General features: G+C 40.1%; 1 protein-coding gene across 1 annotated transcript in view; it reads left to right on the forward strand.

Moving 5' to 3' along the window:
* Positions 1–477: 477 nt before the first annotated feature.
* ALDH1A1 (aldehyde dehydrogenase 1 family member A1) overlaps positions 478–27,000 on the forward strand; it is a 49,859-nt gene continuing 23,336 nt past the window's right edge. Inside the window, exons 1-4 of the mRNA XM_074994070.1 lie at positions 478–623; positions 16,375–16,479; positions 25,434–25,574; positions 26,771–26,900. Of these exons, the coding sequence (XP_074850171.1) occupies positions 528–623; positions 16,375–16,479; positions 25,434–25,574; positions 26,771–26,900 (472 nt within the window). The 5' untranslated portion in view covers positions 478–527. The remainder of the gene's footprint in view (positions 624–16,374; positions 16,480–25,433; positions 25,575–26,770; positions 26,901–27,000) is intronic.

Consider the following 27,000-nt stretch of genomic DNA (forward strand, 5'->3'; position numbering starts at 1 on the left):
CATTTCACGTTCTATAATAAGTATTTTCGACAGGAATTATGATTTTCTCCTAGAGTATTAAAATCACAATTAAGTTCTTTACAGCTGTGAAAATTAGTCTGGCTGCTCTAGAGTGGGAAAGGCTTTGTTTGCAACCAGAACTAATAAATTTATCTCTATCTTCAAGGCTGAAGAGTCCGTGCTATAATCTGGGACCTGCCTGATCTAAGAAAAATTTTTCAGGTAACAAGAAATGTTCCAATAGTTGCAAACTTTCACAGAGTCTTTCAATATAGTTTTAATGCTGAAAAATTTGCTTCATACAGCTTTTAACCTAAGTGAAAACACTGCTGCTCTAGGTGTTGCAAATAAGTAGTGTCATTTTCTTTTTGCAGGGAAATCTTTCCTCCAATCATATTCTTGTATGCAAATATGCCATAGCCAGTTCAGACAAAATAATACAAATAAAGCTAAGTGCTCAGGCAGGATAAAAGTCACTCCGCTTCTCTGATTCCTCATTTCACCTGTGTTTCAGGAGCTAACTGAACATGTCAACTGAAAATACGAAAAAACAAACCCCAGATAGCAAGTCTGCTCCTGCTTTGCCTGCACCACTCAGTGATCTGAAAATTAAGTACACTAAGGTTAGTAGCACAGTATTATGCATGTTTGTTAACTTGCCTTAGGCACTCTTATATTATCTAAGTACTTAATTAGTTTTGTTTAAACCATCAAAATAAGAATAAATCAATTATTGTATGCAGTGTTGTTTTAGCCATGTTGGTCCACGGATATTACAGAGACAAGGTGGGAGAAGCAATATCTTTCCTGAAGAGTTCTGTGTATGCTCACAAGCTTGTCCCTCTCACCAACAGAAGTAGGTCTCAGAAAAGATATTACCTCTTTCACCTTGTCTCACTAACTCAGCAGTGCATTTACAAAAGTTTACCTAGGTTTAATTCTTATATCGTAACTTCTGGCAGTGTTCTCTGATCTCTTTTGTCCTGAAAAACTGTTCCAAGGAGTTGGTAAGTTTTATACTATTTTTTGTATGCAGTCCATATTTTTTCAGAAGCTAAGACCTGAGGTCATAAGTATCCTAGACAATATACACAATCCAGAAAAGGAAACAATTACATCATCAATGAACAGTAAGAAAATAAAAAGATAAATGTAGAATACATTAAAATTTGTCTAATTTTTAAATAAACAGAGATATTTACAAACAGATTCTAAGAGTTTTGCCAATGATGTCGGTCTGGAGGAAGGTTTTGTTTCTGTTTTAGACTAAAGCGAGGGTCCTCCTAGTCTTGACATATTTTCCAACAGATTATAAACCCGTTTGTCTTCCTAAGTAAATAGCTATCAATAAAACAGACAAAGTCTACCATTGCTAATTACTCAAGAACATTGTACAATAGCAAATTCTTTCCATGGTCTTGTAAAAACACACTGATAAGGTTAGTTGCAAGAGCATCTGAACTCTGAGCTAATAAAAAAGTCATTGCACATTCTGCAATGTCAAACTTTCAGGTAGTGTTTTGTAAAGCAAAGGGAAAGAGAACAATAAACAGAAGCTGAGAAACAATTGGAGGTTTTGCTCAGTTTCTGGACACAAAGCAAAATACCTTGTAATCAAGTTTACTTCTGGAGTTCAACTTCAGTTTCAAAATACAAATACAGTATGCAAGGACTTGAATTTTAACTTCACACTAGGGTCAAAACTTGGCTCCTTTTCAAACATGAGGGTAATCTGGGGAGCTTGGCATCACTCAGGATCAACTCTGTTGGGCCCAGTTCTGCACCTCATTTTCACAGAAATACAACATTGATTTCAACATCTGTTTTCAGGACCAAAGAGTTCAGGTTTGGAGTGTCATTTTGTAAATATTTAACATGCTGTTAAAACTGTGTGAGTGCGGCATATTTTTGCTATGTGATTGTTCACCCGGGCTAGTTCTATCTCAAAGCATAAAGGGCTTAATCCAAGAAAGTTACTGTGTGAGCTACAGTGGTGCATTCTCAACTTTTGACTTACCCTACAGACAAACAGTGATGACTTACTGAAGGTCTAAAAAGCATAAATTGAGATATTTGTTCCCTCTCCCCACCGGTTTTTTTCACCATATTTATCCAGTGTAAAATTATTTAGAAAAGCTTTCACTAACAGGACTGGTTTTGTGGGTAACCACAGAATAATCATATCAAATGTTTTTATGTTACCATCTAAAAAGGACATTATCAGGAATATGCTTTTTGCATATAACATCTTTGCTGAAATAAGCAATGTACAAGTACCTCGTCAGAGCCTTTGGTTTCCATGAGGAAAGAGTTACACTGTGTATGTGGAGCCTTACAGCTTTCAACTAATTCAGAGCTTCGTATACATTATCCTGCACTCCAGGATTGAACAAAGGGTCAAATTCAGCATATGAAAACAGCATTAAATATGTAAATAATTATGATTCCAATCATGAGTCTCTGTTGTACACGTCATGGGGACCATCTTAACCTCGCCCTTCATAGCACTTTTTGCCTTTTCTGAAATCCCACTGAGGATCGTCTGTGGGCTTGGAGACTGCATAAAATGAGGTGGTGGCCTGGGTCAGAGAGCCAGGATAGCATTAAGGGTGAGAAGCACATGCAAGGTTTCAACAGTATCATTCTAAGACCACACTCCCAACCCATGACTCTGACAAGCCAATATTACCTAAAGAAGAACTGGTTTTCCTAGGGCCTTTCTATTCTACCGAAGCCCTGGTAGTGTGGCATCATAGAGCTAAGCTTCATGGAGCCCCAGAAGGTTCTGGGCACCCAGAACCAGTACAGGAGAATAAACTCTTCACTCTGTACTTGCTTTGGGCTCTAGCATATTTTCAAAGTTGTGTAGAATTCAGGACTGGGCACTGCTCTGCCTTCAATAAACTGATCTAGGGGAGATCTCTGAAAAGAAGAGAAAATAATAAAATGGTTTCAAATAAAAAAGTGGTCAGACCCCTTCTCAGCTGCCACCTGACCCTGTAGGTGTTTAAAAGCCTTAGATGCCTGCGTTTCCAGAGCTTGTTACAGGAGATACATTTCCACCCCTGAGCACGTGCACAACCAGCTCATTCTAATGCAGCTGGGCATCTGTCTTAGGCCTAACCCACAGACTAGGCCTTCTCTTGCCTATTTCCCTTGTCTGATTCTGCAGGCATTTTCAGGAGGAGGAGGACTCCTCCACTAGGATTCTGTGCCTTCCCCCATTTGCTTGATGAGAAGAAAGGATTTGAGCTTTTCCCACCTTTCAAGTGAGGGTCTGGCTAGCTGATTGTGAGATGTTCTAGTCTACAGGTCTCTCAGTCACCCATTGAAGCTGTTCCAATGTGAACGAATACTTAAATATGCATTGGGCCAGCAAGAGAATCAGAATGACTGGATGGCCTAGTGGTAGGGGTACTTCCCTGATTGGTTAGACCCCCCCCACATCTCCACACTAGACAGGAGAAGTCAACCACAGTCCCCCCACTGTCCTGGGCGAATGCCAAAGTGCATAAGGGAGGTTTTTTCCTTATCTGTGTGCCTCCCTGGCTTTTCTTGCAAAACATGGCTTAGACCCCTATCTACAGGAGATGGTCCATTGTTGAGAATCCCAGAATGCTCTTATTACCTTCCTTGGGCCTCTTAAGAAGAAGCATTCTAGGAAACACAGTTTCCCAGGAGGCATTGCAAGCCTAGAGGGCACATGGCCAGAGAGTCAGGTGACCACCTTTGGAACTAATAATGGATAGCAAGAACTGTAAGCTCATGATAGAGGAATGTAACGGCCCTTAGAGAGTAACTCTCCATAGCCTTACTGGATGCCTCGAAAAGGTTTTCTGTAATGAGGAGTCTATTTTATTGCATCCTAAGCTACTGAGACCTGTTGGCCAGGTTCAGGTATTTTAAGTTGTTCTGTCGTTTTCAGTCTTTTTGTGATAATAACAGCCAGGCCTGAAATGAAAACTGGATTTGAGCTTTCAGAGATTAAATTTCAGATTCAGAGATTAAATTTCGGGATTCAGAGATTAAATTTCTTGATGCCTTAAATGACTACTTCTTGGAGCAGCTAGTACAGGAACCCACAAGGGGAGAGTCAATTCTCGATCTAGTCTTGACTGGAACACAGGATCTGGTCCAAGAGGTAACTGTTACAGGACTGCTTGGAAATAGTGACCACAATATAATAACTTTTAATATTCCTGTGTTGGGAAGAACACCGCAGCGGTCAAACACTCTGGCATTTAATTTCAAAAAGGGGAATTACACTAAAATGAGGAAGCTAGTTAAACAGAAACTAAAAGGTAGAGTAATTAAACTAAAATCCCTGGAAGCTGCATGGAAACTGTTTAAAGACACCATACTAGAGGCCCAACTTAAATGTATACCCCAAATAAAAAAACACAGTAAGAGACCTAACAAAGAACCACCATGGCTAAACAGCCATGTTAAAAAGGCAGTGAGAGAGAAAAGGGCAGCTTTTAAAAAGTGGAAGTCAAATCCTAGTGAGGAAAATAGAAAGGAACAATAAACACTCCCAAATTAAGTGTCATAATGTAGTAAGAAAAGCCAAAAAAGATTTTGAGGAACAGCTAGCCAAAAATTCAAAAAACGATAGTAAAATGTTTTTTAAATACATTAGAAGCAGGAAGCCCACTAAAAAAGCAGTGGGGCCCTTGGACGATAAAGATATAAAAGGAGCGATCAAGGAAGACAGTGCCATTGCGGAGCGATTAAATGATTTCTTTGCTTCAGTCTTCACGGCTGAGGATGTTACAGAGGTTCCTAAATCTGAGCCAGCCTTTTTAGGTGACAAATCTGAGGAACTCACTCAGATTGAAGTGACATTAGAGGAGGTTTTGGAGTTAATTGATAAGCTGAATAGTAACAAGTCTCCAGGACCAGACGGCATTCACCCAAGGGTTCTGAAAGAACTCAAATGTGAAATTGCAGAGTTATTAACAGTGGTTTGTAACCTATCCTTTAAATCCACTTTGGTACCAAATGACTGGAAGACAGCCAATATAACACCAATATTTAAAAAAGGCTCTAGAGGAGACCCTGGCAATTATAGACCGATAAGTTTAACATCAGTACCAGGCAAATTAGTAGAAACACTAGTAAAGAATAAAATTGCAAGGCACGTAGAAGAGCATGAATTGTTGGGCAAAAGTCAGCATGGTTTCTGCAGAGGGAAGTCGTGTCTAACTAATCTATTAGAATTCTTTGAAGGGGTTAATAAACATGCGGACAAGGGGCACTCAGTGGACATAATATACCTAGATTTCCAGAAAGCCTTTGACACGGTCCCACACCAAAGGCTTTTATGTAAATTAGGTGGTCATGGGATAGGAGGAAAGATCCTTTCATGGATCGGGAATTGGTTAAAAGACAGAAAACAAAGGGTGGGAATAAATGGTAAATTTTCACAATGGAGGAGGGTAACTAGTGGTGTTCCCCAGGGGTCAGTCCTGGGACCGATCCTGTTCAACTTGTTCATCAATGATCTAGAAAATGAGGTAAGCAGTGAGGTGGCCAAGTTTGCAGATGACACCAAGTTGTTCAGGACAGTCAAAACCAAAAGGGATTGTGAAGAACTACAAAAAGATCTCAGCAAACTGAGTGATTGGGCAGCAAAATGGCAAATGAAATTTAATGTGGGTAAGTGCAAGGTAATGCATGTTGGAAAAAATAACCCAAATTACACGTACTACATGATGGGGTCAAATTTAGCTACGACAGATCAGGAAAGGGATCTTGGAGTTATAGTGGATAGTTCTCTGAAGACATCCACGCAGTGTGCAGTGGCAGTTAGTAAGGCAAATAGGATGTTAGGAATTATTAAAAAAGGGATTGATAATAAGACAAAAGATATCATACTTCCCCTATATAAAACTATGGTATGCCCACATCTTGAGTACTGCATGCAGATGTGGTCTCCTCACCTCAAAAAAGATATATTGGCATTAAAAAAGGTTCAGAAAAGGGCGACTAAGATGATTAGGGGCTTGGAACGGGTCCCATATGGGGAGAGGCTAGAGAGACTGGGACTTTTCAGTTTGGAAAAGAGGCGATTGAGGGGCGATATGATAGAGGTATATAAAATCATGAATGGTGTGGAGAAAGTGAATATAGAAAAATTATTTACCTTTTCCCATAATACAAGAACTAGGGGACACCAAATGAAATTGATGGGTAGTAGGTTCAAAACTAATAAAAGGAAATTTTTCTTCACACAGCGCACAGTCAACCTGTGGAACTCCTTGCCCGAGGAGGCTGTGAAGGCCAGGACTCCATTAGGGTTTAAAAAAGAGCTTGATAAATTTTTGCAGGTTAGGTCCATAAATGGCTATTAGCCAGGGATAAAGTATGGTGCCCCTAGCCTTCAGAACAAGGGCAGGAGATGGATGGCAGGAGATAAATCACTTGATCATTGTCTTCTGTTCTCCTTCTCTGGGGCACCTGGCATTGGCCACCGTCGGCAGATGGGATGCTCGGCTGGATAGACCTTTGGTCTGACCTAGTATGGCCATTCTTATGTTCTTATAGTTTGGATGATCTATTGTATTTTCCCTAGCTGGCATAACTGTCCACTGTCTGACAGTGGGCAACAATTCTATCGAGTTAGAGGGAAAACTTTCCTGGTAAACAGCAAACATAGGGTAAATCCAATTTTTAGAGGCCAGCTTGAGTAACATGGCTGTGCAATGAGGATTGCTGCAGAGCTGGCAATAAGGAATTTCTTTCTCACAGCGCACACAGTACCTTTGGAATCAGGGCTCAATTGCTATTGTAGCCTTTGCTCAATAGTCCCCTGCCAGCTGGCAACCAACTGCCAGAGGAGTCACACAGCAGATAATCTTGCCTTGTGCCACCCTCAAAGAAACATTTTGTTGCCCTGCAGAGCTGTACTTCACAGAATATAGTAAGCAAATAACATCCCCAGACAGGGACCTTAAGATTTCAATCTTGCAGATACCTACACCACACAAGGCTGATGTTAAACCTTGCCCACCTGCCAATTTCCCACGTTTCTGATTACCTGAAATGAGTTGCTGTAACCCAGGCAATTTGGAGAATCAGGGTCTCTATTATACTTTCATCACTGAAGATGAATGCCAAACAAATGAGATTTTGTTTGCAACAGCTGTAGATCAACCCTCTGGATCTGTATTTTTAAATACAAAGCTTTAGAACAGTGGCAGAATCCTTCCACGGTGAATGTTCATTTTTAGTTCTAGAGGCAACGACAGGAGTGTGAAAGACATCTCTTCACAAGGTTATTATGAGACTTGCCATTTTACTTGAGCATCTCATTGAAAACAATAGATTTACAATGCACACCATAACATTTCTAAGTAAAAAGTTACCTGCAGCAAAGATTTGACTTGTTTGAAACTCTTAAACTCAGTCAACCATATCTAGCCCTAATACCCATGAGGCATGTGCAACAATGCATGAGCATCTGGAAAAAGAGACACCTTCCTGTGGAAGAACTGCATATCTGACGGCTAACTGCCCACCACATTACAAGATAACTGCAACCATTTTCTCAAGTCAGGCAAAGAGTATACTGCAATTCAAGACAGTAAGAGGCTATTTTTGTGGCAGTGTATGTTCACGTTGGCATGTACACTAGCTATTTCTGTTTTCGGTACACTACAACCCATATGTCCATGGCGTACGTTCCAAAGGAGCATAGCTGCCAACATACTCTTGAGTTCCTAGATGAAAATAGCTCCCAGGACTACAACCTATATAACATTGCCTATAGGCTGGATTTTGCCTTTTTGTAACATTTTCTGTAGTACATACCTATAAAAGCAAAGTCATGATGGAGATGTTGGGATACTGCAGTTTTCAGTGGTCTTGTTCATTTTACAGGTTTGTACGTAGTGAAAATTTAGGATTGGGGGAAACGACATATGGAACAATAATAAGTAAGGAATGCTAAAATGATGCCTTTGTATTCATACCCTAAATGCAGTGCTTAAACTAATATTTGTAAAACTTCCAAAACTGGTGTGTCTCACTATTAGTCTTTTCACAGAGAGGTGGGAATTTTGCATACTGTAGTTTCACACAGCACTGTTATGTTAATGTTTACCTTCTTACATTGTCTCTTTTCTTGGAGACACAGCGACTGACTATATAGGATTTTTTTTCTTATTAACTACTTTACTGCTGGGCATATGTATCCCATCATCATCATATGGATTCCTTAGACTCTAACATGACCCATCCGTGAAACTGCTAGGAAGTCATATAGTATCTTATTATCTTTAGCATCAGATTCAGGCACCTCTGGCTGACGATGTCAACATATGTCTCTTTGGATGCCTATACAAATAACGAAGATATGTAAAAAAACATAACTGTAAGATTGTAGATTTCCCAGTTTAGGAATTATTTTTATGGACTTGAGGTTTCCTTATCAAAATATCTACCTTTACCATTTGTTTGGCACCAGAATAAATTTAAGCACTGTATCTAGATTTTGATTAAATATATATCCACTCTCCTGAACCAGTTTAAACCCTTTGTTACACAATATACATGGCAGTGAAATCAGTATACTGGATTGCAAGGCCATGTGATACATGCATTTATCCTGTTGTTACAACTGCCTTACTTGCACTCTTCCCAGTGGTAAATCAAGCACCATTTGTTCTAACTTGCTTGCCTGAAAAATCTTTCCTCCCTTTCCAATTAAATGTAGAAACACCTACTTGAATGCTCATTAGGCTGCGTGACAGAACAGGATGATATTAGAAAAGGGAAAACTCTATCTCATGGTTGTTCTGCAGCAGCTATGTCCTTCAGCATCTTCTGAATTTGGATTTGCTGTGGTAACATGAGGGAACTGATAGAGAAGCATTGTGCCAGGTGATGGTTTAGCATCATATAGACGTGCTATTAAAAACACCTAAATTGCTAATGACAGTGGTAGAGTTGGAGCTTGTTGCAAAATTTAATGCAGAGGATGAGGGATCGGGATCCACAGATACTGGAGAAGACTTCATTGGCAGTGGTATTTACTTTTACTATTGGTCTTCTTATATAGTAATGCCCACAATAAAGAATACCTATATTAACAGCTTTCACTTGTGTGTTCACTTATCTTTTTTAACCACTATATAAGATATAAAGTGATTTTTACTAATAGTTTTCCTAATTCCTTTTCTGGACCAAATTATATGCTGCTTATGTAATATTTCACCAGAAAGTGTTGACTTTTTGTAAAAGAAAAAGTACACGATAAACTCCTTCATGTCTGGCAGCCCTGAAAAGGGAGGTTGCCAGATATTCAATACTCTGGGTAGTAGAGAGGTATACACCCAAGAAAAACAGGATTAGATATTAAGGAACAAGCTAAATATGAGTCAACAATGTGCCGCTTTTGCAAAAAAAAGCAAACATGACTCCAGGATGCATTAACAGGATTGTTGATAGCAAGATGCCATAAGTCATTCTTCTGCTCTATTCTATGCTGATTAGGCCTCAGTTGGAATATTGGGTCCAGTTTTGGCCAACACATTTCAAGAGAGATGTGGAGAAACTGGAGAAGGTCCAGAGAAGAGCAACAAGAACGATTAATGGTCTAGAAAATGTGAGCTATGAGGAAAGACTGAAAAACATGGACGTGTTTAGTTTAGAAAAGAGAAGACTTAGAGGGAACATGATAGCGGTTTTCAAGAATCTAAGAATGTTACAAGAAGGAGGGAGGAAAATTGTTCTTCTTAGCCTCCAAAGATAGGACAAGAGGCAATGGGCTTAAACCACAGCAAAGGAGGATTAGGTTGGGCATTAGGAAAAACTTCCTAACTGTCAGGTGTGGTTAAACATTGGCATAAATTGCCTAGGGAGGCTGTGGAATCTCTATCACTGGAGATGTTTAAAAGCAGGTTAGATAGACATCTATCAAGGATGGTAACAAAGAGGAAGCCATGCTAGTCTATACACTATCAAAACAAAAAGCAGTCAAGTAGCACTTTAAAGACTAGCAAAATGGTTTATTAGATGAGCTTTCGTGGGACAGACCTACTTCTTCAGACCAGAACAGACTGTTCTGGTCTGGCTATGGTCTGAAGAAGTGGGTCTGTCCCACGAAAGCTCACCTAATAAACCATTTTGCTAGTCTTTAAAGTGCTACTTGACTGCTTTTTGTTTTGATTATCTATCAAGGATGGTCTAAACAGTACTTGGTCCAGCTGTGAGAGTAGGGGACTGGACTCAATTACCTCTTGAGGTCCCTTGTGGTTCTAGTGTCCTATGATTCTATGTTCTATGATTCTGTGAAACAAACAAAAATGTAAGCAGAGTACTTTATTTACCAAGAACAGTAATGTTGTATGCTGTATTTGCTGCATTTATTTGTATTTACTTTCACTATACTGTACTTAGGGAAAACATAACTAAAATGTACTTATGCTTACAATGGCAGTTATATGAGAGTTCCGGATGATAGATGTGGCAGGGTGAAGCCAGGGAAGGAAATACAAGAGCGAAAACAGGACAGATTTGGTGCTGACAATCAGATAGAGTGGGAGCAGCTGAGTAGGCTGCCCTAAATCAATTGGGGCCAGATGATCCCACACAAGGCTTCCTTTATAAACCCTTTCTCACACAGGGAAAGGGGGGAGTAGGAGAGGTGATTAAGGAGAGTTTAGGACATGAGTGAGGAGAGGGAAGGAGACTTGGAGGAACAGCAAAGACAGTGGAGGAGGAGAAGAGCCTCAGTAACCAGGGACTGGGCTGCCTCCAGTCCGAGGGACCATGAGACGCAGCTAGAGACTGTGGAGAACTGGTCAGCTAGTGGAGCCGATCAAGGAAGGGGACTTGTTGCTGCTGCCACTACCTGAAGGAGATACCAGGGTGGGATCATCTGGGGAAGTGGCGCAGGGAGAACAGCTGCAGGGGCAAGGGTGAAGGGAGTCAGAAGAACTCTAATTTACTATGGTGATATGTGAGATGCCAATTTTACTGTAGTACTGCCAATGCCCCTCGTGGTAATTGTAGGTGAATGTTGACTTTTTGATAGCAACTGCTTTGGTTTCTTTCACAGCATTTTATAGGGAAATGTTATTTATACCAGTTGTACCCACACTCATTCTAAACTTCCTGCAGGATTTAAAAGTAACAATATATCAAGGAGAGAAACAGAATTATCCCTGTCTGAAACCCTCATGTTGTGTAGTGTTAGAAAATATGAAGTCAGCTTATGGACGATCAGTGCAGCTTAATACCAAGGAGGAGGAAAGTGTCATATGGAGCAGACTATAAAATTCATGGTAAACAGCAGAGAAGATTGGGTAGCGATTTTATCCCTGCCAATCCTGAAACGTCTATGATGTTCTAGAAGAAATGCTCACATGTTTCTGTTGTCATCCTGATCTTATAAGGAATACAGATATTTAGTTCTCAAAGGGAAGTTTTTCACATTAAAGGCTATGTCTACACTAGCCCCTGCCTTTCGAAAGGGGGAAGCTAATGAGACATTTTGGGGTATGCTAATGAGGTGCTGCCATGAATATGCAGTGTCTCATTACCATAATGGCAGCTGTGATGATTTGAAATCTGCTTTCAAATCACGCGCCGCCCATGTAAACAAAGACCTTTTGAAAGGACACCCCCAGTCTTCAAAAGCCTCTTAATCCTATTTGGTTTTAGGAAGAAGGGGCTTTCGAAGTCCAGGGACTCCTTTCAAAAGGCCCCCGTCTACACAGGTGGTGTGTGATTTGAAAGCAGCACTTTCGAATCACTGTGGCTGCCGTTATGCTAACGAGGTGTTGCATATGCATGGTACCACCTCATTAGCATGCCCCAAAGTGTCTCATTAGCATCCCCCTTTCGAAAGGGAGGGGCTAGTGTAGGCATAGCCAAAGTGAATTTGCTAATTAAATAATCAAATGTTTTCAGGTTTGAGTGACTTAATTTGTGCTTTTAATGGTCCAGTCACAAACACGGGAGGTTGAAATATCCATTCTGTCTAGTTTTATTATAGCACTGCTGTGTGACAGGCTATCTCAATGTTCTTATTTGTACAAGAGTGTAATTGTTCTATGTATAAAAAAGAAAATTGTCACACAATGCTCTTTCTGCCTGTGTAAAGGTAAAAGCTGCAGATGTAATGCAATTCCTGACAAACATGAAATAATCTTTGGACGATGCTCTCAGCAGTTTTAAGGATGCTGCATAAACTAGTAGATTATCTTTGGTTTAAATTCACCACAGTTCACTGGTTTTTCATTGTATCTGTTAATCGTCAACAACATGCTCAGTATTGTGTAAGAGCTTAAAATCAAAGAGACAGAAACTAGTAAGGCAGGGTTTGCAGAAGAGAGAAGAACTCATGGGTTTGGTTTTAAATTTTATTAGCCCACTTCCAGTCCATACCATGCAAGAAGTTATTCATTCAAATGAAAACAAGGTGGTAGTTTGGAATAAGACATAGAAAATGTGTGAGAGGAGGAACTACATGGAGTGCGAAGTCCGGTGTCATTTTTAGAGGGAAAATGGTGATAGGGACTTGATAAAATATTTAATCAGAGGTATAGAGTGGGTTGAAATTGTGTAAGGCCTGATGTGACGGCAAGAAATGAGACGCTGATGAAATGAGCAACACGGGTCCAGTGAAGTCAGTCTAACAAGGTGGTGATGTAGTTGCAAAAAATTACTATATATCAGAAAATGATTATTTTTTCCTGTTTCCTACAGTTGGAAATCCTCTTTTCAAAAAACATGAGACAGTAGCAAATACATTTTAAAATCCATCACTGTCCCCGCCACTGGCAATTAAAAAAACACTAAAGTTGCCAAATGGAGCTCTCCTGGTAGACATCTTGCTTGCATGTACTATGTAGCTATGTAATTAAAGATCATGCACCAAGATCATGGCAGGTTTAAATTTGGTCCAGGAGAAAAGTAGGCCCATGCTATTGAATGCACACAAACAGCCTTCGCTTCTGTATTGCCAGACACTGGAGAACTTCACTTTGCTTTTGTGTGAAATATCCTAGGGTCGGTTCATTTTCTAAAGAAGAATTATAAAAACAAACATATGTACTGGCAGTAGCAGTGCCGGAGTGCTGCTTTGCCCCCTTCTTGAAGTGATTTCCATCATAGGCTATGGCTAGATTACAGGGATTTTTCAACAGAAGTTGTTGTCAGAATATCCTCCAACAAAGATTCTGTTGACAGATCATGGCCAAACTGCCAAGTGGATTACAAAAGCAATACACTCTGTCAACAGAGAGTGGCTAGACTGCCTGGCCACTCAACTGGCAAAACAGCCAACTGGAAGCACAGCAGACAGGGCTGCCCGGTGTACTGGAATCCCTGTCTGTCAATGTGGGGCCCCCTGGAATGTCCAAACAGGCTGTCTGTCAGAGGCATTATTCCTCGTGGGGAGCAAGGTACGGCTGTCAACAAAAATGCAGCGTTCTGTCAACTTACTTTCAACGGAATGCCTTGGGAATCTGGACACGCCATGAGTTTTGTCAGCAAAACAGTCGTTTTGCTGACAAAACCCTGTAGTGTAGACATAGCCATATGCAGAGCTTCAAGGGTATTCAGCACTGTCCACTGTACAAACTGGACATACACATCTCATAGAACTGGAAGGGACCTTGGGAGGTCATGGAGTCCAGTCCCTGCCCTCTTGGCAGGACCAAGCACCATCCCTGACAGATTTTTTTTATTTAAATCTATTTGCCTCAAACCCTAAATGGCCTCCTTAAGGATTAAAGTCCTAACCCTGCGTTTAGCAGGCTAATGCTCAAACCACTGAGATTTGTTCCAGCACCCCTAAAAACAAAGAAATTCTGTCATACCCAAACATTTGCTAGACAACAGGAGGATATTCTCAGTGTGTGTGCAGAACACAGCTACTGTGTGATGATGTAGGGCTCTGAAGCCTTTTATCATGCCCTACAAGGTTCTCAAACTGGGGTCCATGGGCCCTTGGGGAATCTGCAACACATGTTCAGGGCTCATCAACACTTCTGCCTCCCTCCCAGCACCTCCTGTGTGCCACAGAACAGATGGTGAGGTAGGGAACACAAGGAGCAGTGAAGAGTAGGGCAGGAGAGGTGAGGCAGAACAGAGAAAAAGTGGAGTAAAGGGTTGAACATCCTTGAGAAAAATGTAAAGGTGACTTGCCAGGGGGAGTCTACAAACATTTTAAATCAAAACGGGATCCTTTGATTGCTAACATTTGAGAACCACTGTGCTTTGGAATTTCAAATGTGACTGGAAGGAAGTGGGACTCCTTTGGAATGAAAACACTCAGTCAGTCTTAACTATAGACTGTGTTTCACTATACAGCTGTAATACTCTAGAATTAACATGGACACAAGTTACTGTACACCATATTGTGTTCTCAGTGAATAATGTGTAACCCTTTAAAGTCAGCAGGGTTCCTCCCACACAGCAGAGAATGGAATTTGACCCTGTATGCTTAAGATATATCACATTGCACAACTTAAATGATACAATAAATTATAGTTCTATAACATTTAAAACAGTTTTAATAAGTTTTCCACATTGTTGCATGCATTTTTAAATGTGTGTGCAATGGGTCTTTAAAATCTATCTGATAGCTACGGAGACAATTCATGATTTTGCTAAAGAAGCAGTGTCATTTTTGTAATCACAGCAGTAAATGCCTCTTGATCTGCAGATAATCTTCCATGAAATGAAATATATCCCTTAGTTCCTGTAAAAGATTAACAGCATTACATTTCTGCTTTTAAATAAGGTCTTATTGGGATCGTATTTAATGAAGTACCAATCCACAGGCCAGAGGGATTTGAAATAGAGTCACAGATTAGTGTTCCTTTTTGTTTTTCTCCTGTGCTATGGAAGCAGAAGAGTGTGCAAACCACATCTTTTGGCTCTTGCTCTATGCCTCAGTGGTTTCTTCTTTGTTGTAGATTTCTTTAAACTGGACCCAGCTCTTTAGTGGTGTCTTTCATTTCAGAGGTATATGTTTTTTGAAAGGAAATAAAAGAAAAGCTAGATAAATAACACTGATCTCTGCAAAACATCACATCTACTATAACTCAGGTGTTTGTCATCTTCTGTTAGGTCAGCAGTCCTCTGCCAAGGGTACAGAGCCCTCTGGGAGGCCATCAGCGTGTTTCGGGAGTACACCAAGCAGGGCCAGCATTAGGGTCACTGGGGCCCAGGGCAGAAATCCAAAGCCCCACTGTGCAGGGCTGAAACCCAGGCCTCAAAGCCCTTCTTCTCAGGGTTACAGGACCTGCTGTTGGCCCAGTGCCAATTGCCCTTCATACCATCCCCTCTTGTTGGCCCTGGCTTTTATAAGCAGAATACAAGTTTTTATGGCAGAGGAAGGCCATGGAGATTTTATAACATGTTGGGCAGTGGGAGAGGGTCTTAGGAAAAAAAAAGTTTGAGAACCTCTGTGTTGGGTGACAAATCTGCCTCTAAGGCACAATAGCTTGTCTGGCAGTGAAACCTGTGGGGTTCTGCCAGGCAAGAGGAAAACAAGATTGCAGGAGGCCTATATAGGGAGTTGACATTGCCTGCGCAGGGCACACCTCCGTTCCCAAAGGGGACCCCTGTATGCCAGCAGAGGAGGACTAGAGAATGTACTGCTGCATGACTCCATCTGTCATCCCTACCCCGTTGATGATTACTCAAAGCATAGGTGAATGTTACTTAAATTTTCAAACTCTTTAAAATTCTACATTTATCTATCCATATTTACTCCTCAAAATTCCAAGGGGCCCGTTTCCCACTTGTAGGGTGCAAGAAGACATTGTGACAGTTGTGAATACAGTCCAACCCCTCTGTGAACCCTCAGGAGAATTCCAAACAGACCAGTCTGTGCAAGGTGAAAAGCTGCAAAACAAATAATCCTGCCAAGGTGGACAGCTGCAAAACAAAGTACGATTTCCAAAACTTCAAGGCTACGCTGGCAGTAGGCCACAAGAGATAGTAAGAGTAATGCATAGGCAAGTTTAAGCAATCTTATGTAAATGAGTTTAAGCTTTATTAGTTAGTGTTAGGAGGCCTGCTACAGAGCCTCTCCCCCAAGCGAAGCTCTGACGCATCGGGTTTTCCCCCACTGGTGACTGCGGCGTTTCCAGGGCTCCCGTCACAGGTGTCACGCTTTTAATAAACCAAATATAGCACTCGCCTTCTGGGTGCAGCCTCGTTTCTGGGGAACCCGAGGCTGGTTGGTTACACCACTGATATAGGACTTAAAACAAACAAACAAAAAGGATCATTGGATAGCTCTCAGCAATTATGTGATACTATGTCAATTTTTTTATGGTAACAGGTAGTAAACTACAACTAGATCTGTGCTACTGGTGACGTTCTATTCATTGTTTCCTTATTTCCTTGCAGATATTTATAAATAATGAATGGCATGATTCAGCTAGTGGCAAAAAATTCACCGTCTATAACCCTGCAACTGGAGATAAAATTTGTGAAGTAGAAGAAGGAGACAAGGTAGGTTTTTTATAGTTTTGCCATAAATTTGCTTTTTTTATGCAATCTATTCAGCTTACCATTATTCTCGCCATTTAGTTCTGAGTTCATTCTTTCCATGATGCCATGCTCCTTGTTCTAATTGTTCGTTCAGGGAAGATAATATTGTATTCAAGATACAGGTAATACCATGAAACTAACTGGGATACCACAAATTCACCACTGGCTGACATATTTCAAAGTTTTGCCTAATATGAAAGGCTTTCTTAACAGTTCCATTCACAGTAAGCATGTGTTATGTAAATACTCTTACAAAAGTCACCCATGCTAGTATTTGGCCATGCTAGTCATGCAACTCTTACATAAAATGCCAGGGACTCTTTGCTAACAAGTGGTCATAAGTCTGTATGCATGTCCTTTCTGAGTGATGGCACTTCCTTGATGTTGCTTCCTTGTAATGCAGTGGGGAACTGATATAATACAGATTCACAGTGATGAATGCCACCTGCTGAATCAACAGCATCAGTTTCAGCAAAACTGAGCTGGCTCACACATTGCTTTAACTGTTGGTATTTGATGGGAGGATTGCAAACGTGGTACTAGCTGGAGACAAATATACTTATTTTGCCATGTATTAAAAAAAAGCACATGTATATAGTAACTTCAAAAATCTGGACTGGAACCATAAGAACTCATGAGCAGAGCTCCTAGATTTTTATACTTCTAGATAATTTTCTCTTTGAGAATACTTTCCCTGGTGTTACTATCTAGTTTCAGTGCACATGATCAAGTATAGGGTTATATTTTTCAGTACAGTAGGCTCTTTTGTTTACATAGATTTAGAACTGATAAGCAGACACATTTTTGGATGAACTCTCTAAAAAAAAAAGCCAGTGATACAAGTGTTCTATTTCTAGCTGACAACTGTAGAAAAACATTTTCCTAAACCTGCGGGAAAGTCACCGATTTTATCTGCTTACGTTTTCGTTCATGCAAATACTTGTTCTTATTTCCTGTTCTGTCTGGTCATTCATGAGCATGCATTTATACATACACATGTGCAGGCACACATTTTTTCTGTTTCTATAACATTTTCTCATTTAAAACCTCCTTTTTGCCTCAGAATTGGCCTATTTTTATTTAGAGAAGCTTTTCTACAAATAGTGATTTTTGTGGCTATAAGTGGGTAGATGTGTGGTGAAATTAATGACACAATGCAGAAAACATGATTTTTCAGAGCTTTCACATTTCATTATGAATATTTTGCACCTGTTTTAATACTAAGAACCCAGTCCTACTTTCATTTTATATTCATAACTCACATTAAGTCAACAGCCATGAAGAAATGCTTATTAGGCTTATCATAGCACAATTATCCTAAACCCGTAAGATGACCAGAAGCCAGGCCCCTCCCTTTTTTGGGTTTGGGGCGCTGATCAGGAGTCTACATTCTTGAACAGGCAAGAACACTATCCCCACCAAATGACAGTCATCGATGGAGTTACTGTCCATGCCGAGGACCCAAATTACTTGCTTTTGCCTTGGCTTATGGAATTGTACCCTGCTTTCAGAGACCTTGTCCAAAGGTGGTTTTATTACACTCTCTGTGCAGAATGGTTGTTGAAAGTGCGTTTGGCAGATTGAAATTGCATTGGAGATGTTTATGACTATGTGGATTTCAGTGTCTACATTACTGCCAAGGCACACATAATCCAGAACTAGATTAATGCAGCTTGCTGTGCTCTTCACAATCTTTGCAAAACCAGAAATGAGCCATTTCCTCTTGAATGGATTGGTGACAGCTAGAAACCATTGAATCAGCTCACTCACACTAAAAGTATACCCATCACTGCTGTGGCAGGATGCACCTAGGCAGAAGACAGGGAGGACTTGTGTCCCCACATTATAGACATGCATGGCCCAATAAAAGAAGGAAAATAATACTTTTGTGAATGTGCTTGCTGGTGTGGGTGTATGGGATTCACTGATAGTGAGGATTTCAGTGCTTGGAGAGGTAGCAGGAGGTTGATTGTCATGCAATATACTTATGACCATTCCCAAATGGGAGTCAGGAGGTTGATTCACAGCAGGTACTGACATAAGGAAGTGATTAAAGTATGGCTTGAGGTACCTAACTGCTTGGAGGACCAGTGTTTGCACTTTAATCCCCAATTGCTCCTTATTATCATTTACCTTGATTATTTGAAATACGCAGTGTGTGGCGCAATGCAGTGATAACAGGACACATTCCTAATTAAATAAAAAGCTTATAAATACGTATGAGAAAAGTACATTAACCCATTGCCTGGAAGGCCAGCTACCACTACCACACCAAAACACCAGTTGCAACAGAACCTTTTAAAAAGTGTATGAAAAAGAGCAGATGGAAACCCCCTGCTGTTGCATGTCTGCAGCCCCACCCCTATTTTCCTTCTCCATTGGTTCCCTTTTTCCATGTGCTTGGTGCTAAGGGAAAGTGGCATCTAGGAGGGGAGGTCAATATGGAGGACAGAATGAAGCAAAATTGCCCTGCCCACTCGCTCAAGGGGGCAGATTGTCTAGTCAACCATGGAATTTCCCCAGCTATTCCTGGAGTGCATCATAAGGTATCACACAAGAGACGCAAGCTCTGGTGTGAATGATGCAGCAGGAGCCAATACTCTTGCAGCCATTAGTGATATCAGTGATATTCTGCTGCCATCTGTCCTCCTTTTTTGGTCACCATTCCTTTTCCAGTAACTATAAAGCAAGTGCCTGCTCCCATTATGAATTCCTGCCCTGAAGGGCTGTGTCTACACTAGCAAGTTCTTTTGAAATATTTTTAGAAAGAAGGGGCTCTTTCAAAATATCCAGCAAAGCATCTACACACAAAAAGCATTCTTCCAAAAATAAACTGAAAAAACATGGAGTTCCTTTTGAAAGTGCTGTTACCTTCCTGCTCAGGAAGAGCACCCTCTTTCAAAACTTATTTCCAAAGAAAATGTCTGTAAGCACTCTGTGGGCACCTTTTTTTCAAAAGAGCAGGCCTCATGGTGCCTGATTTTTCAATCGTTACCCTGTTTTTTTGAAAGAGTGGGGGCTGTATGTATGCTCTTTATCAAAAGGGCAGATCACGCTTTTTACCCACTTTTTTGTGTATGGATGCCCTCTTTCAAAAGAAGTTCATTCAGAAGAGATCTTCCAGAAAGACTTCTTTTGCAAGATAGCTGTAGTATAGACATAGCCAAGTTGTGCAGCCAGCCTCAGTCTTCCTCTTGCCTCTGACCATGATTTTCCTCTTGCTGCAAGTCCCTCCATCTTTGGTGCTGGACCTTCTTATTGGTCCGCTCCAGAATTTCAACCATATGTTCACCATAGAAACAATTCCTCTTGAAACAGTCTGTGGAGGCACATTGGCCCAGGCTTCTGCCGCCATATGAGTGATCTGTGAAGGTTTGGCAGCCAGAAGAGGTCGAGTGGCCTGAAACAGTGCAAGGACAATGGAATGTTAATATTTGAAAGCTGTTTTTGTTTTCTAAAAAATATAGAACTACATAGCCTTGCAAGTGGGTGGGGGTTAGTATTAGTGACTGAGCCGCACAAGTGTTCACTGCCATTTCAGGCCTTCCACATTTTGGAGGACATAACAGTCCTCATTTTGCCTGCCTGGGAAAGGGCGATGCTCTTCCAATCTGCTGGTGGAAAATCTGAAGCGTATGCAGCTGTAGTATATGTATAGTGACAGAAGAGTACATCTGTGAGTAGAACTGGCTGACTAGCTGGCCCAGGCAGATACTCCCTTATCTGAAATGCGACTACGCCTCTGGAGTCCCTGCTTCAAGAAGAGTTTGGATCAGAATTCACAACTGAATCCACAACACTATTGCTTAACTGGCTTAGCTTGCATGCAGACACCCAGAACTCCACAGCTATTCCCCTTATCCCCCTTGCTCCACTCCCCCACCACATTTCCAGACAAAATTTCAAACTCCAGTCAAATCTGGCACAAACAGTTTTGTCACCTATGGATTACCCAGACTACTTCTAACTGACATGCACCAGATAAGTAAATGGACAACATTTCCACCTCCCCTCCCCACAGTTCACTGTTTCCAGTCAAACTCTTCATAAAATGGGCATGACCAGGACAACTGATGTGGGAGCAAGGGGACAGAGGGGGCAACTGCCCCTGGGCCCAGAATTTTAAAAAGTCACATGGCTCCTGGCCAACAGTACCATAGTTTTACAGTTACAAAAAACCCTTCACGGTCAGCCTTTGTGCCCCCTTTCTTAATTTTCTCTGATTTCTCCCACTTTCACTGCTTTTTATTAGACCAAATAATTTGTTTATTTTACTATGCATTCAGCCTTTGAATACATCAGAGCACAGTGCAGTGCCCCTACTGCTCAGCTTCCCATCCCCTTCTGGTAATCATTTGGCACTAATGTAGGGCAAGATTCAGCATAAATATTCTATCTATGGCAAAATTCTGTGGCTTCTAAGTTACTGATTTCAGTACTTTACCAGATACCTCCACCATGGATTTGATGCTAGGATTCAGGTCCAAGTGTGATTGTTTGATAGGTGTCCAAGCACAAGGGCTGATTATATGATACCTGGTGATGTTTGGAACATCTTTTACTATGTAGGTTTGGATCTATTTCTTGTAACACAGATGGCTAGATAAAGTTCTTCAAGAGAATGTTTACAAACAGTTTCAAATACCTCAGGAGGATGTGTGACGTAGGATGCGTGATTGCATATATTGAGCAAATGCTCAAGATAATATAAAGCAAATGCATGCCTATAACAAGTGTTCTTAAAAACCTGGTAAAACTGGCCATATGAAATCTGGTATTGGATTTTTTCATTATTGTCCTTCTCAAGTCCAGTGGGTCTGTGGCTGATGCTCATTGTAGCTGTGTCTTCAGTTTTCATTTCTTTTTTCCTTACTCAAAGAATTTCATAATGACTCTCAATTGTCCAATTGTATCTCACTGGCATTCTGGATATTTTTAGTGTGAAATGTTACCCTTTTATTTCTCTTTTTAATTGTTAAAAATCAAGTTACATTGCAAATCAGGTTGGCCTGATATTTGATCAACTTCAAATTCAATTACTTGTGACCCACAACTGTTCATGTAACATTAGGAACTCTTGTAGCTTCTATTCTTTACAAGCAATCTAACAACTCATTAAGTAATGAGATAATGCTGTTCAGCACACAGGTTTGCTTCATGTCCAGTAGTTTTGTAAACTAATGTGTAATGACAACTGCTATTAACTAATTTGTTCAGTGAAATGTGCAAATCTACTAAATTAAACAGTCATTGTAAACCTAATATTTTAGTCTAGTCTTTAGATAATGAGCCAAGAGATTTTTAGGAATTTAATTTGTGTTTACAATAGTGCTAACAAAGAGCTATACACTGCCTTTCAGTGGTATTTTTTTTAAAGTGAGGATTACAAAACACAGACATATATGTGGGTGGGAACTGTTTTCCTTTCAGTAAGATGGCTCTTTCAGGCTATGCTTACTAATCCAGAAGGCCTCTAGCAATAATAAAGCAGGAGTACATTTATTTAACAAATAGTCAGTGAAATGTAAAGTAAATGCACATTTATAACAAGTGTAAAAAAAAAAGGAAAAAGAAACCAAGTAAGTCCATCCCTGTCATCCCTGTACTCCAATCCTTGGAGAAAATTTCTATATTAACTTTAGTCTCCTATAACCGAGAAGGCAAGCTTTTATATTTTTTGCTCACAGGGCTTAATTAGTTGAATTTAACTTTAGCTTTCTGGTTTTATGAATTCTAATTAGCTATTTTGACTATGTAATAGAAATTATACCTGAAAAATAGAAGCATTTTATCATATATAGATTATAACATGATAGACACAGTAAAATTAAGCTGCATTATTATGTTTATACAGGTTTTCTAGGTCACTAATATCTAATAGAGCATACAGGAGAATTTTTAAATTTTAATTAACATGATATCAAAACAAAAAAAGCAGTCCAGTAGCACCTTAAAGACTAACAAAATAATTTATTAGGTGATGAATTTTGTGGAACAGACCCACTTCTTCAGAATATGATGTAAATTTTCTTGAACATATTTGCAATTTTTTTAACCAGCTCTGCACATTCCATTGCTTTGCATATTCCATATGCGATTAGAACCACAAAGAATTAGAATAAGAATATGATACAGATTTGAATCAATTTTAAATAGTCTACACTAGTGTTTCTCAACCAGTGATTTGTATACCCTTGGGGATACACAGAGGTCTTCCAGGGGGCACTCAACTCATCTAGATATTTGCCTAGTTTTACAACAGGTTGCATAAAAAACATTAGTAAAGTCAGTACAATCTAAAAGTTCATTCGGGCAATGACTTGTTTTTTCTACTGCTTCATATACCTTAAGCTGAAATGTAAGTACAATATTTCTATTTCACTTCATTTATTTGATAAGATGGTGGAAGGTCAGCAAGTTTTCAGGAGCAGTCTTCTGCGATATTTTTGCAAGTAAGTAGTTTTTAAGTGAGGTGTAACTTGGTGGTATGCAAAACAAATCTGATCCCTGAAAAGGGTACAGTAACCTGGAAAGGTCGAATTGCACTTGTTTCAACACATCAGATTATCTTAGGACCACGTTTCTTAACTGGTGGTATGTGTACCCTTAAGGGTACGCAAGAGAAGTCTGGCATTACAAATAATTTTTAAAGGGGGTACTTTGTAAAAAAAAAGTTGAGAAACGTGGGTCGAGGCCAACATTTTAATAGGCCCTTAACTAAGTAGCCTATCTAGCAGAGGTACTGAGCACACACAAATCCCTATTGGCTTATATGCAGATCAGATAGGCTGTGGGTTTGTGAAAGTGAGAAAGAGGCTCTGCCACTGTGCAGATATTTCAATCCTGTCTCTCAAAGCAGGACCACACTAAGGTTACAGCTACACTGTAGCCATAACTCAAAATAACTCATGACACCAAAGCTCAAAATAAGCAGCTATTTCCAAGTTTCCACTACCCCTCTCATGACAAGGAGTAGAGGAAACAGCATACCATGCTCAGAATAGCGCTGCTATTTCAGGCGCAGCCCTTAGACACAGGGTTGCTATTTCAGGATACAAATGTATCCCAAAATAGCAACCACACTGGAGCCATAGCCTAAAGGTACATGAAGCTACTTCAGCCAGTGAGCTGAGATTGCAGAGCAGCTGCAAGACTTCAGCGTGGATGTTCCCACCTTCTGCTGTGCATCACCCCTAGTGTTCATGCTGAGCGAAGGGGTGATGTATACGACCAATATTATCAGCAGTTGTCGTTTTTTAACACTTGCAGAAAAATGTTGGGTCTAGCTCAGTATGTGGGGTCCATTCCATCATTCAGTGTATACTGGGTTCTTTTATCTGTGACAGATAAATTATGGATGTTCATTTTGGGTTTAAATCCTTTTCCCTGTTCAGCATACAGCCCATGTGGGCTATGCATGTGGTTTCTCCACTGGTACCCAGGGGAAGGAATCGTCTTCATCAGCCTACAAAATACTAACAGAACTATCTCTGAGCTTAGTGTAACTGCAATATTCCCAGGAGCTATTGTGCCTTCCCACATAGGTGGGACTGGTCAGCAGAACATGTGGTCATGAATCCACCAGCTCCACACACTCTTTCCCTTAATACTGCCCCCAAACCTCATTCTGACTTGGGTGCAGAGAGCCCCAGAGAAGCTGTCTGTGCTGTGATGGTAAGTACCCACTACATGTTGCTTGCATAGCAGGCCTGCTGTAACTTTGTTGCGTTCTGGGATTTTCATGGCATGATTTGTCCTGCATTAAGTCATCCAAGCATCATGGTGTATCAGTTAGCTATAAATTTAAAAAAATGGCCTGTTTTGCTTTTCTTAACAACTTTATCTAGTGTTGACTTCAGTGGAGTTACTCTTGGTTTACACCACTGTGAGAGAAGAATTACCCAAATCACAGCTTAGGACAAAATTTCAGAAATAGTTGCTGAAACTGATAATCCAAATTACACAGACAAGATTTCTACTTTTTCTAGAAATATGCTTTTTAAAATAGGGATGAACTGAATCTCTTATTTGTATGTTAGGTGAAAAAGGAGCAGCAAGATGTGCAAAGTACAGCAAGATCCCAAATACTGAAAATCATGTGTCATCGGGTCTTTAATTGCTTCTTTTTTTATCCTCGAATGCCCTCTATTTAGATATAATTTCATATGGTGAAATATACATTGCTCTATTTTTGTGAAAGCCAAAAGATTAATAATAAACAGCATTATAAAAACTGCTGTAGGCTGACAAGTTAACATGTTTAATATAGAGACAATGCTAAGGCTGTAGAGTGTTTAGGGTTTCCAATTAAAACCTGGTCAATTTATCAAATACTTCCAGGACTAAGGGGGCTTAGCTCCTGAGTTTACTATTAAAACTAAAGATGATTTGTGTTCCAAAAATGCATTTATGTTCATTATATGAAAATTTTAAGAGACATATTTTGAATCTGGCCTTAACCAAGCCTGTGAGGGTCTTATGTCCAAAAGTTAAGCCTCATTAGATGGTTAGGTGCCTCATGTTGTGGGTACAGGCAGTCATCTGGACACTGAAAGAGATTGTTACCCCTGTAAATAATCTCAGGTGCTAAAATGGGGGCTAGTGTTTTGAAAAATCTAGACTTAAAAGTGGAGTTCTTTAATATACTTTCATTTATGGGCTTTGAGACTTCAGCTGTCCTATATCACTTCTTACAACAGGGAAACTTTTCAAGTGATAGTGAACATGTTTGAAAAATAGATATAAAATGTTTGTTCTCTGCTAATTAGTCTGTAAGCAGTTTGCAGCAAGGTTGACATCTTGTATGTTTTCTGCAAAACTCCTAGCCCAAGGTGCTATGCAAATGGAAACAACCTATAGGATTAGATGACAAAATTGAATATCAGTCAAATAATTTCCATGTTGCTCACATACAGGAGGACGTAGACAAAGCTGTTCAAGCAGCAAGAAAAGCTTTTCAGCTTGGGTCGCCATGGCGTACAATGGATGCCTCAGAACGGGGAAGGCTGTTATATAAACTTGCTGACTTAGTTGAAAGAGATCGTCTCATCTTAGCTGTAAGTATAAAGTGTTTACAGAGAGAAGGTAAAAGGTGGTGTTATATTTATGCCCTGATTTTCAAAGGACTCAGCATTAGTGTTGAACTTCTGTTAATGCTTGGGCTTTCTTAAAATCAGGCCATGTTAGCATTTGTTTTCAGCCAAGTCTCTGACTTGATCATTTTGTATTGCTGAATGGCATGTTTAAATAACCAGTGTTTTTGTACCCTCCTTCAGCAATGCACGTACACATTTGCTCAGCTTAAAGTCTTTGACTGATCAGTGAAATCTCTCAACCTTCAGAGGTTTAACTCCAACCTCTGCACTTTATATGTCCATATGGGAATCTGCCATCTACCAGGTGTTTCTGTGAGATTGCTTGTATGTTCTGGGCCCAGCTTCATCAGAAATGGCAAAAAAAGCAGTAAGTAAGGCCAGATGGGAAAAACACAAATCAACAATGTTGTCAAAAGACAATCCATCATTTAGGAGGTATTTATTTGTCCATGCTGAAATTTCCCCCATCAAAAGCTCCTCCTGTATGCAGGCCTCTCATATGCAGACTGGGAGACTTTGGTTTGGTTTGGATACCATTCTGCCATGGGAGTCATCCTCAATGTAACCCTGCTCATATTATTTGCATATTAGTCTCTCTTTCGTTAAGGGTCCATGGAAGGTCCGCTCAGTAGTTAAGAACCACAATAGCATTGTTATAAAGGCACCTGGGTGGCACTGCTATTGGTGTGAGCCTCTGCTTTCCTTGGTCATATTAAGGAGGGCTCACCAGCTCTAAATAAGCTAGTGCAGACTTAGAAGGCTTACTGACTTAGCATTTATAGAACCTTTTATATCAGCTGAAACAGGAGCTTCTGAATGGAGCTCTTTTTATACATAGCAGTAGAATACTCAATCTAAACTAGCGCAGCTTCACATACAGAAATATGTTTATCCCCAGAATGTTCATCACTTAAAATATATCATTATCAAATTATCTGCATAAATCCCTGAGAGTAAAACCCTATGAAAATGTCTCATTTTCAAATATCCAAATTGATATTCAGTGGCTCTGCTTCCTTCAGAAATTGATTTGCCTTCTAGAAAGTGATATAACACCACTACAAATCTACAAAGTAAACAGCCAGTAGCAATATAACAAGATATAAGTATAAAAATAGTTGCCATTATTAATGCATGGGTGATTTGTTTACTTCTAGACAATGGAATCCATTGATGGTGGAAAACTTTTCTCCACAGCCTACTTCATGGATATAGGAGCCTGCCTTAGAAGTTTACGCTATTGTGCAGGCTGGGCTGATAAAGTTCAAGGTCGTACAATTCCAATGGGTGAGTAGTTTTGAGAAAGTCTTTCCCGGGCAAAACTGATCTCAGTTTTACTGCCTCCTGCTAAATATTCTGTAACATGGAAAAATATCTTGCCTTGGGA

Source organism: Carettochelys insculpta, chromosome 5 (assembly GCF_033958435.1).
Source record: "Carettochelys insculpta isolate YL-2023 chromosome 5, ASM3395843v1, whole genome shotgun sequence".
In the NCBI taxonomy this organism is placed as follows: domain Eukaryota; kingdom Metazoa; phylum Chordata; order Testudines; family Carettochelyidae; genus Carettochelys; species Carettochelys insculpta.